The 11,637-nt window shown below is 46.4% G+C and overlaps 2 protein-coding genes across 3 annotated transcripts; both read right to left on the bottom strand.

Annotated features, from left to right (window-relative positions):
* Positions 1 to 108: 108 nt before the first annotated feature.
* On the bottom strand, positions 109 to 3,372 carry LOC146206538 (DENN domain-containing protein 10-like). 2 transcript variants are annotated; one of them, XM_084591271.1, is made up of 7 exons: positions 3,215 to 3,372; positions 2,781 to 2,986; positions 2,482 to 2,710; positions 2,314 to 2,425; positions 1,567 to 1,775; positions 1,356 to 1,450; positions 109 to 495 (listed from the first exon to the last, which is right to left on the bottom strand). In XM_084591271.1, the coding sequence occupies exons 1-7, from the start codon at positions 3,252 to 3,254 to the stop codon at positions 322 to 324; spliced, it is 1,065 nt and encodes a 354-aa protein (XP_084447397.1). In that variant the 5' UTR covers positions 3,255 to 3,372; the 3' UTR covers positions 109 to 321. The 2 variants fall into 2 exon arrangements, with proteins under 2 accessions (XP_084447397.1, XP_084447398.1); XM_084591272.1 differs by having other exon boundaries at positions 360 to 495; positions 1,554 to 1,775.
* A 758-nt stretch (positions 3,373 to 4,130) lies between these two features.
* On the bottom strand, positions 4,131 to 6,653 carry LOC146206539 (uncharacterized). The gene has a single exon (XM_084591273.1). The coding sequence runs from the start codon at positions 6,144 to 6,146 to the stop codon at positions 4,209 to 4,211; it is 1,938 nt and encodes a 645-aa protein (XP_084447399.1). The 5' UTR covers positions 6,147 to 6,653; the 3' UTR covers positions 4,131 to 4,208.
* Positions 6,654 to 11,637: the final 4,984 nt, after the last annotated feature.

The raw sequence follows: 11,637 nt of genomic DNA on the forward strand, positions 1-11,637 counted from the left end.
TGTACAGCATGAGGTCAATTCATGGCTTCACACTATCAAGAACTACAAGAGAATAAGCACACCCCAGGTTTTGTTCCAGGAAGTGCTACACAAGAATATGTGCACAACTCCAACAAAAAGAAAGCACATTGTTTACTAACTAGCTGATCAAAAATAAATAACACTAGTAAAAACAGTACCTTTCATATGTACAACTGCTGCTATGGCACATATAGCAACAATTTGCTGTAATGTTCATTATATGAGAAGCTTGCACTGCTCAACGTTTAACACTGAACAAATGTACTTCATTCTGTGCACTATATTTTTGCTCGGTACTATCTAGGCATCAACTAGTCCTTCAGCCACTGCCAAATTCCAGTAAAAGTTTTCCAGGGCAGGTGCTAGCTTTAGTCCCTGAAGCTTTACAAAGCTGACCACTGGCTTGCCACTCACACCAGGAGCCATAGCGCTCTTCATGTTGTGCAGCAGTTCTTCGGTCTTTGCTGCAATGTCCTGCAAGGATGACATGTCTATTATTAGCAGGCAGCTGCATGCATTCACAAACCAAGCTGCAACTATTTGTTACCGGAGTGAATATCTAAACAAAACCAGTATAAGCATGGTGCTATGTCTGCCATGCAGTAGAAACCAGCATATAACATGGTGCAGATATAAAACAGCACATTGTCACTTTAGCTCATGACCTTGCAAACTTGGGCAGGTGAGAATGTTTTCAGACAGAACAACCAGAGCTGAGCTATATTAGTAGCTAAAATTTTACCCTGCACAAGTGTTGCCTTGATGTAAAATGACAAAATGATGAACTAAAATGCCAGATTAAGAAAGAAGTGTTGGATGTTGTGCACAGCCACAACAGAGTGCAAACAAGCACATAAAGAAATACCACAGACAATATCCATGTCCTTCAAACTTCATTGTGACCATGCAGTGATAGCTCCGTGGCTCTTTTGTGTTAGTAGTGCCTGTCCTGCCCATATTCTTACACAATGTCTCATGGTCCAGCAATATCAAATAATCCTTTTTTAATGCATGCGCCAATTTCCCTGCTTAGAGACTGATTATACAAAACTGGTTTGGTTTATAGGGTTTAAGTTCCAAAGCTACTCTGACTATGAGGGATGCTATAGCGAATGCCTGCGCATAATTTCGACCACCTGGGGCCTTTTAACGTATACTGACAGTGCACAGCACACGGGCACTTTGCTTTTCGCCTTCATTGAAGAGCAGCCACCGCGGCCGGGATTCAATCCTGCATCTTTGGATACAGCAATTCAGCACCCTAACCACTGCGTCATCGCGACAGGGCACACCTGAGCAAGTGCATGATGTGCCTGCATACAAACAAAACATACCTGCACAACATCTTGGTCTGATAAGTTATCGTTATCTGCCTGCCGCACCATGAACATGGCAATTTCCTTGTGCATCTTGCTCATCTGGAAGGCATCTATGGGAATAGCAATAACAACCAATATATAGAACACCTCACAGATGTGACGACTACAGCAACGAAAATCTGACAAATTAGGTGCAGCAAGGAGCCATCTTACCGCCTTTGCATACCTTTTGAGTGGGGGGCCACTGTAATTTCAATGGCGGCCAAATTGACGAAGACATCATACAGTTCTAAGCGGCCTTCAATGCTGGCATCGCGGAATCCTGCCAAATAATGGGTCATCTCGGAAAGCTCTGCCACTTCAATGGGGCTCAGCTCCATAAAGGGGTAAAAGTGCTCCCACTCTGGTTTGTGCTGGCTCAAAGCAGTCAAGGCCCTGAAAATTGAAACAGAATTATTCTGTCTTGGTCAGCCTTTGAACTTGTGTACTGTACATGACTTGTGGCTGCTACAGATATCCAGGCATTAAGATCTAACTTTCCAACCACAACTTAACAGATCCTTAACAAGGGTATGAAAAAAAACATACTGGCGCCCACTTTTATAAGCCGCCATTTCACAAAAAGGGATGATATTCACCAAATAGCTTTTGAAAACAAAAATTAAAATATATCACCTGCACAACTGCTAGGCCAACCTTACTTTCCAACAACTTGCAATATGCAGACAAGCAATACAGCACATATATGGACAAGATGGACTTTGACCATATGCAAAGCAAAACGAAAAAATCTGACATATCAGCCCCATAAAATAGTTGTCAGCTGCTTCCGCGCTCGTAAAGCGTAAGATCCTGTTTCATACCGAAATTTGGGTTCGCAGAAAGCGGCAAGCCTTAGCGCAACTCGTGGAAGTTTTAGGTCATAACATGCGCATGCTTTTTTGACGGAGTCGGGCAGGAATGCTCTACTTACCTGACACAGTTGAGCAAAACGTTCAGTTTATGATGGTAGACAATCACTCTCTTTTTCAGAATGAGTGCAGTGTAGATAATAATCGTCTCCAGACCAAACATCTTTATGATATCTGCGGCAGAAAAACTAATCGTGTTTGTTCTTGAATGCGCTACACAGAGAACTCACCTTTGATGGGCACGTGCATCATGCTGCGTCTTCGATCAAAGTTGCTCAAGAGGAAAGTTCCGTTCTCTTCAGTTGTGCATGATCCTTTGACAGACACCGACAGAAAAAGCCGCAGCAGTGCCGTGGGGTCTGCAGTCTTACAATACACTTTGCTAAGTATTCTCGATAACGTCTCATATTTGTCGGGGCTGAAGTCTTTAGTGTGCAGCACGAGGACGAAGAGTTTAACCTACGAAAAAAGCAAAACCCGTTTAGACAGCGTATATATCCATCGAGTAATGCAACTGTTCGCAACTTACTCGGCTTAGGTTATCGCTGTCAAAAACTTCTGTTTGGTACATATAAAACCAGTCCCTGTGATGGTGACAGTAGCGAAACCACACTGGCCGTTCGCTCGACATGCTATCGTTCTCCAGATCGCATTTTGCCAGGAGCAGAGAACGATCTTGAGAAGTGAACGACGGATACGACCACGTCCACAGTACATCGTTGTTAGTGTCTTTCTCTGAAAAATATAAATGTGAAAGAAATAATGAAGGGAAACAACACGATTGCACACAAAAAAACTACGGCGGATTACGCGCCAACCTCCTTGTATGAGTTGAAAAACATCGAGAGCACGGCACCATCCTTACATCGGACACAGCTAGAGCAAGTTGACCATAAGTTGACACTTCCAGAGGGCCGTGAACACCTTCGCAAGTGAAACAACGTTGTCTGAGAAACGACTTACCAATAACACCGACTGCTTTCAAATCGTCAACAGCAGCCATGGCACATGATGGGCGTGCTACACAACACACCGCTAAACCGGAGCGTGATGCGGGGTAGGATATAACGTGTGCGCGCGCGGTAGGTTGCGCTAGTGTCCCTAGTTGCGCTCCGGTAGCTCCGGATCCGGTGTTCTTCGGACTAGAGCTGCTAGAGCCACTAGAGCCGTAGAGTAACACACATATATATATATATATATATATATATATATATATATATATATATATATATATATATATATATATGTGTGTGTGTGTGTGTTACTCTATGCTAAAGCGCTAGAGCGCTATGCTAGAGCTGCGACCACTTACTCATACTCACCAGTGCCCAGTTATTGGGTTTAAATAAATGTTTTTCTTCCTCCCTGCGGGAGAGAGAAAGAGTTACTTGCGGCCGTCAAAATGTTAGCAAGGATCCGAGCAACTCAACTTCGGACTGCAGAGTGCCTGAAAAACGTGTCACCACCAGTCAGTGCTTAGGCCAACTGGAGAGCATTAACGCCAAGCTCATAACCACAGTATATTCCTTCACCAAGAACAGACATTGCTCCGCTTAAACATTTGGAGGATGTGATCGCGGCCTGTGGCAACTTCATTTCTGCGCGAAAAGAAAGTAACGATACAAAATAAAATGTCCGAATAAAAGTGTAACATACAAAGCAAAAAATAATTGCCTTGCTTTGTTCCAACGTCCTAGATCAAAATTGTGGGACCAGCAAGCTCTCAAAATATTTTCCCAATTCATATTTTCACACACTAAAAGTCGGGGGCTGCATCTGCATATAAATTAACTGAAACCAAAAAGAAAGCTTGTTCTCTGGTCTAAGCACATGACCATACTTACGCATGGCACCACAGCCAGACAAAGCATCTACTAGGTTTGTTTGTAGAACATTTTACTGACATATGGAAGCTATATATACAAGAGGAATGGTCACAGGGGAGAAGGCACCTTGGTCAGTTGAGGAACTTGCGGCAACGGCGGGCACCACATGAACAGGGAATCTTGACATCTTCCTTTGGAAACTTGTAGTCATAAGTCAGTTCTTCACCCTTGTGGATTTTGCGGAGTGCATATATGATGATGTGTTTCTGTCCGAACACTGCTATCACTTTGGAGTAACAGTTGGGATCACAAGAGTGATTGATGAAACGGGCAGCATTGCCATGTGTTGTGGCATCCACTACTTGGTCCTCATCAATGCGAAACATATAACAGCCAATGCCTCTGCTCTCATACAGCCGTTCCCGCTTGTCTGTCAACACTGACCTAATTACCTGTCCTGCATATTCGATCACCATTTCTCCGGCATCTATGTCCCGTTTGGAGTAAAGCCCTCGTCCATGGATTAATGAACGATAAACACCCACTGTGGCCTTGGCACTGTCTTTGAGGCAGTGGAAGCTGATTATTGTGGCTAATTCTTTGTCCTGGATGCTACGCCTTCGTTGAACACACTCATCTGTCTCTTCATCCTTGCAAGGGGGCTCTGATGTTGGCGCTTTCCGATGCACTGATGCCAAGAAGTCAAACATGTCATAACTCCCCCTGCGCCGAAAAGGCTGTGTGCGAGCACTGCCTGCATAGCAGTATTTTGCCACCTCATGCCTCTTCTGAAACTTGAATTTGGGCACTCCACTCTCTTCGTCTGAGTTAGTTTCAAAGGCATAGATATCATGCACTTTGTCAACATGTTCTAGCAGCTGTGTTGAAGGTGGTGGTGTGGGCACGAGAACTGGCACTGGAGGTGGTGTTGGAAGGATGGGTGCGATGGGCTCTTCAGATACCTTCAACTCCACAGGGGGAAACTCGAGTGTGCTTGACGAATCTGTAAGCGTAACTCTGACAGTGTCCGCATTACTGGCGTTGTCTAAGCTGGACAAAGAGGAAGCTGACAGCGGCGGGGAACCGAAACACAGTCGCGTCTCCTCGCCGTGACAGAGCGGCAGCTCGGGTTCTGCCCTAAGAGTTCCTAGTGAATACCTGGCATCAGGTTCGAACGGCCTCTGCAAGGGTCTCGGACAAGGCGGTGACAGCAGCCCCGTCGCCGGCAGCGACGGCACGGGGGCAACGGGGGTAGCGGCCTCTGTGGCGCGCGGGCAGGCCAAGATAGGCCGGGGGGCAGGAAGGCCAGTCTTGGGGAACGGCAGTGACTTGGGGCTCGTGTAAGGTCCGCTTGTCGAGAACGGCGCTGGGCTTGTGCTGGTGTCCCTGTGGAAGCTCTCAAAAGGCGCTCCTGCTGATGCTGCATAGATGGTCTGCTCGAGCGGCTCCTGCTTGCCCTCGAGCAGCGGGTAGGTTTTGGGGAATGGATCCGACTGCTGTAACAAGTGTGTACCACTGGTCAGAAAGAGATCGTTCGAAGGCGCTGAACCATATGATGATGGAAGTGGTTCTGGTGGACTTGCGTAGCTCGCAGTAGACACAAAAGCGTTGTTCACGAACGAGGGGAATGTTGGTTGTTCAGGAGGCTGCAAGCTGAACGGCACCAACGGCGGCGCCTGGACAGCGGTGTTGCTTAAAAATGCATAGTGCGAAGGTTGCGGTTGCAGCGACAGCGGCGAGTAGAAGAGTTGCTGCGGCGGAGGTGGTGGTGCCAAGTAGCTCGTGAGGTCTGCGCTTCTTGGGACCACAAGTGTGCCCCCAGGGACTTGGAAAACGTCGTACTTGCTTGGGTAGCTAGGTGTACTGCTGAATAAAGTGGGCTGCACATAAGACATAGTGTAGTTGGACAGCGGCGGCGCGACCACTCTGTTCAAGTCGATGTTGTTGATGGGGCAGAAGGCAGATGTGTGCAATGCCATAGCCGCCGGCTGTCCCAGCGGTCCGCCAGCAGGCAGGCCGCCGACAGCCGCCGTGCTTTTGGCCAGGATCACTTTCGGACAAGCCATCATGACGCCGACCAGCACAGGCGGGCGCGGAAGCGCGCGCGCGCGCGGCCACTACGATGCGGTCGCTACAATGGAGCACAGTCCTCGCGGCTCATGTCCGTCGCCAACTGCAACGCTTCGCGTACTCCGCTTGCTAGCATCTCAAGCAACGTGACCCCACAGCCAGTCTCTGCGACCAATACGTCCGCGCTTGCTGGGCAGACCACCGTTTTGCTGCGGAACATCGCAGTCCGAAAGCATGTTCTCATTCATCACAACACCGAAGAGGGAAGGGTGACAGCTCCCACTAGACCGTCTTGGGCCGAGAAAATGCAGAACAGTGGCCGCTTGCACGAAGAGCTCTTGGTGCGCGCGTGGTCTACTTGTAAACAGCGAACAACACTGTATTCACTCACCAACAAAAATCTTCTCAATCGATAACTTTATAAATTACAAGATGTGAAAGACTGGATTTCAGCTCCCCGCGCAGTGGCGCTGGAATGTCGCTTACGGCGAGATTTGGCGAGAACGGAAAGACTAGGGGAAAGACGGAGAGAGAGGTGAGTGGAAAGTGGAAAGTGCGTAGACTGTGGAGCAGACGGTGCAACCCATGGTGTAACCCATTGAGGATGGTCGAGCCAGTGGAAGTTGAACCAGGTTACAGAGTTCACTGTAACCAGGTGGTTGAACAGTGGGCGCCGCTTGGCTGTCGGGTCCTGCGCTGCCCGCGGGTACAGTGGCATGGCGGTGGTGGCGGCAGTCCGATTGGCGCTTTGGTTAGTTTGAGTTGGTCACAGCTTTGCCAGCGTAGCACCGTAGCACTGTCGCCCAGGCAGTTCATAAAGAAAAAGGGGGAAATGTGGCAGTTACGTTTGCCTGTCTTGCAAGGCGTTTGTCTACGAGCTGAATTATACCATTCAGGATGTGAAGCCTTTGATTGGTTTGGGTTACCCGCGTAGTGTTTGCACGGAACTTCCTTTCGTTGTCTCGGCTTTTGGTCTTATAATTGTCAGTATAATCGCTAATTCACGACTGCTAGCGCGCCATGCTTATTTGTAACCTTAGTTGTGTTGTATTTTATATTTTTAGACTTAGCGTGTTTGATATCGCCTGCCTGCCCTCGAACAGCGGCTAAGCTTTGGGGAATGCATCGTACTGCTGTGTATTGTGGCTGCGGCATGGATAAGGATCATGGTTTCCTTGACATCGATTTACGTTTAGAAGTGCCGCAGCGCCGTGGAACGAAGCCTGCAGAACGAATCAATATATTCATTACTACTGTCATGCGGAGGTTGCACATAACTGAAGGTCAGCTTTGCATTTCTCGCGTATGTGTACCACAGAAGAACGGAGGTTTAGGCTAGTTGGTGATCATTTATGTTGAAGCGACAGCGCTAGAGGACGAAGACGGGAGCAAGAAGGGACACACGACGGCGCTGAACTTACAACTCAACTAACTCGGAAGTTCAGTTGTAACTGTTGTAAGTTCAGCGCCGTCGTGTGTCCCTTCTTGCTCCTGTCTTCGTCTTCTAGTGCTGTTGCTTAAACATGGGTACCACAGCGCTCGACAGAGTCAGGTCAAGTAAGCCTGTCGAGTAAAAAACCAGTTGTCGGGTTCATGTATACGCAGTCGGGTCGAGTTAACTTGCTTCCAGGGGCTAGAAGAACGGAAAGTTGGGCAATTTGGTTGACCTTCATGACTGAAAAAAGTGCAAACTGGAAACAAGGACGGAGAAAGAACGACACGGACAGGCACTACTGTGGCGTTGTCCGTGGCGTTCTCCGTCCTTGTTTCCAGTTTGCATTTTTTTCAGTCATGAATTGCAGGGGCTAGGTTAACTCACTTGACCCGCTTGTCTAAACTCATGTAGACGCTGTTGAGTTAGGGGGAACTCTGGGATCAAAAAGCTTCCAGCATGGCTAAGAGAGTCAGCGAAGTTGAATGATTTCTAGCCCTTATCAATGACAAAAAATAACAATCGAAGCTCAGAGGCAACGGAATCAAACACGAGCAGCAATTTGCTTATTCTATTCATTGGAAAAATGACATATTCTTGGCATGGTGTATATGTAATGACACACTAGTGCCAAGTTTTCTTAACAATGCTCCTAGCTGTATGAAAATGCTGTTTTCACATCATGTATGCACCATCGCAGTAAACTGGGTAGTGCTGCCTCACTAAGATGCATATCTGACAAGGTGTTTAGGCAAGGGAATGAATTATGTTCAGTACCCAGTTTTTCTAGGGTAGTGAAAACCATAATGGCACTTTCCTACTCGTTTTATGACTCTGGCTTTTATGTGCAGTTCAGCAGTGTGCCAGCTCTTCCATGTTATGAGTTGGGTAGAGTACGAAGTGGGCATGAATGGACAACATTGATCGCAAGATACGACATGTCCATATTTTCTGGTTGTCTAGAAAACCTCTACAGTGCCTACGTCTTGACAGGCCTAGAATACTTGAGACGAATTGTTTCTGGAGCAAAGTGTTTCAATTCGGCACAACTACGCCCTGACTTTGGTTGCAGTGAGTTGGGGACAGAAGTACCTGTTCAGTGATATTTTGAAATTGTTTGAGGTATGTAAGAAATCTCTAACATCACCAAACTTTTTGGTCCCAGGTGGAGAATAATACCTGAAAAAGAGGTAGTAGAGAGAGAGAACACACTTTATTTTGCAGTTTTTCAGCCACTGAGTTGGCAGCAGGCTTGCCGCACAAGGACCAGCTAGTCTCCCAGGTGGTTTGAGACGAGCCGAGCACTTCATGATAGAGGATGGGGAAAAGAAATGTGGTGATTGTATGGCTGATAGACATTCACACAGGGAGTGAGAGGTTGGCGTAGTGCTCTGGGCAGTTGGGATATAAACGTGTGGCCCAATGGCAGTATAGATACGCCCTAGCCAGTATATATATCATCATCATCATCAGCCTGATTATACCCACTGCAGGGCGAAGGCCTCTCCCATATTTCTCCACTTAACCCGGTTCTGTGCTAGCTGCATCCACTTGACCCCTGCTAGCTTCTTAATCTCATCCGCCCACCTAACTTTCTGCCGCCCCCTGCTACGCTTTCCTTCCCTTGGAATCCAGTTTGTTACCCTCAGCGACCATCGGTTATCCTCTCTTCGCACTACATGTCCTGCCCATGTCCATTTCTTCTTCTTAATTTCCACTAGAATGTCGGTAACTTGAGTTATTTCTCTGACCCACTCTGCACACTTTCTATCTCTTAATGTTACCCCTACCATTTTTCATTCCATAGCCCTCTGGGTTGTCCTCAACTTAAGTAGAACTCTCTTGGTTAGCCTCCACGTTTCAGCCCCATAGGTGAGTACATATATATATAAAGTATATATATAAAGGATGTTAAGTTAAATTTTGCATAGAAGACGAATGGATGATGTGGAGAGTTAGGGGTATAGTGATCAAATAGTTTATCTAGCTTGGTGTGCATACTGATTTGCTTATAGCATTCAAGGGTGAGCCATATTTTTTCCTGAGCAGTTACTAGACAGCACCAGCCTTCATTCTTGCAGACATATTGCATTATCTAATACAGTAATGGGAGTGTCCAAGTGCATTCTGGAACAAGCTTTGTAGCAGGCAAAAATTTAATTTAGAGCATTTTCATGAAGTTTTGTAGTAGGAGCCATATAATAAAGAATGCCACTGTTTAAAAAATGACAATGTGCTACATTGAGATTCGAGTGGTGCTGGTTTATAGGCAGCAGAATTGGCCAGCTCTGCTTATGTTAAAGAATATATGCCAAGATTTCTTTAGTATGATTAAAATAAGCAAAATTATGTTTTGATAACTTTAGAGTGAACTTTTCTGTGCAAAGGTAGCATTTTTACAACTGAAATGAAAAAGCTTACGACATTTTAACATTGATATTTGTCAATACTGCTCTCATGACCTTAGCGCTCCAAAGCAGAATGAATGAAAGCCATCACAGTCGTAGCAAACATGCCATGAGGGATGTGGCCAATTTGCTTCGTGAAGTTATGTCTCAGCATGAGCGTTAACCATGTCACCGCCGTTTCATAGCATAATTTAGGTCATGACATACACAAGTTACGGTGCAAGAAAGTCATACCAGTCTCTCTTGCAAACGCATCAAGCAGCTAAGCATATGGGAGCACAGTGGCAAGCCTGTAAGCATAGGGAAAAAAAAGGTCCTCCTTTAGGCAAGGACCACGCATGCACAAAACTGACTTTGGCCCTATGTTGGTTCAACGTTGATAGACAACCTTGGCCCAAGCTATATTGGAAAGGCTGTGCTGAGGTTGGCATTAGGTATTGTCCTTACACTGGCCGACCTTGCAAACACTGTCTACCCAAGCAACACAAAATGTTGCCTGAATAGTTTTAGATGGCAGTACGTAACGCCACCTAATGTTGCTGTCACTTTTATCATGTGACAGCATTAGTATGATGGGATGATGGGTAGTGCTGATATGACATTATCCTGTCATTTAATTGAGAAAATTGAACAAAACAACAATACTGCTTAATTTCTGGCAGTATTCGGCAAGGCACACTGACTTCTTACGTGAAGAAATGTCCTCGGATTGCAAGAAGCAGGTGTGACAGCCCACATAACACTTTTCCATGGTGACAGAGCCCTTAAAGGGACACTAAAGAGAAAAATGAAGTGGGCTTGCATCGATAGAATGCCAGTTCCTGGTTACAAAAAAAGCCAATCTTACTGAAAACTGAGCTGTTATAAGGTAGTAAAGAGGAAGAACAGGAATACAGGTAACGCCGCCACAGCCGAAACGGCCGAGGTTCGCAACTACAAATCGCGTGACGCACAAGGGATCCCGGAAGCTGACAAATGTGAATTACGTTGACCGTTTGAATGCGGTAGTCTGTTTTGTCTCGAATATAATGACATGCTCTTATCACACGTAAATGACGGCGAACAGACAACATAAATGTTGCAAGGCAAATATAAAAATATACTCATTTCGTCCGCTTGTCGGTAGATGCCGCTAGTCTCTCAGCTAACACGGCACTACAGGCGTCCACTTCAGTTTTGGTTATGTTCCGGCTCAGGCACTTCGTGCATGCTTGGATAGTTTGGTTTGGGCCTGCGGCACCTGAAATACGAGCTCGGAGCAGCAGATGCGCCTACCCTAAGTGCGTATCGAATGAAGATCATGACTCTGCACGCACCTGCGAAGTATTCTCCACTCCCCCGCACGCCAGCAATCGAGACTGCTCATGTGTCACAGTGTGTGTCATCCTACCCTACTACGTAGTAGGCAACAACAGTTTAAGTTCGACGAGCGGGAACAAAAAAAAAGCCCCAACTTCTTATCGCAATATCTCGGCAATTATTCGATTTTTTGCTGCCGGATATGTGGCAACAGTGTCACCAAATGCCGTTTATTAGATTTTGATAGCATATTTGGGTGTCTTTAGTGTCCCTTTAACATCTCAATCGTACAAGATACACCGCACTAAAGGAACACTACCAAACAGGAAGCACCATCATGCTGAGCACACG

This window comes from Amblyomma maculatum, chromosome 1, assembly GCF_055883805.1.
Source record: "Amblyomma maculatum isolate TAMU_Amacu chromosome 1, ASM5588380v1, whole genome shotgun sequence".
In the NCBI taxonomy this organism is placed as follows: Eukaryota; Metazoa; Arthropoda; class Arachnida; order Ixodida; family Ixodidae; genus Amblyomma; species Amblyomma maculatum.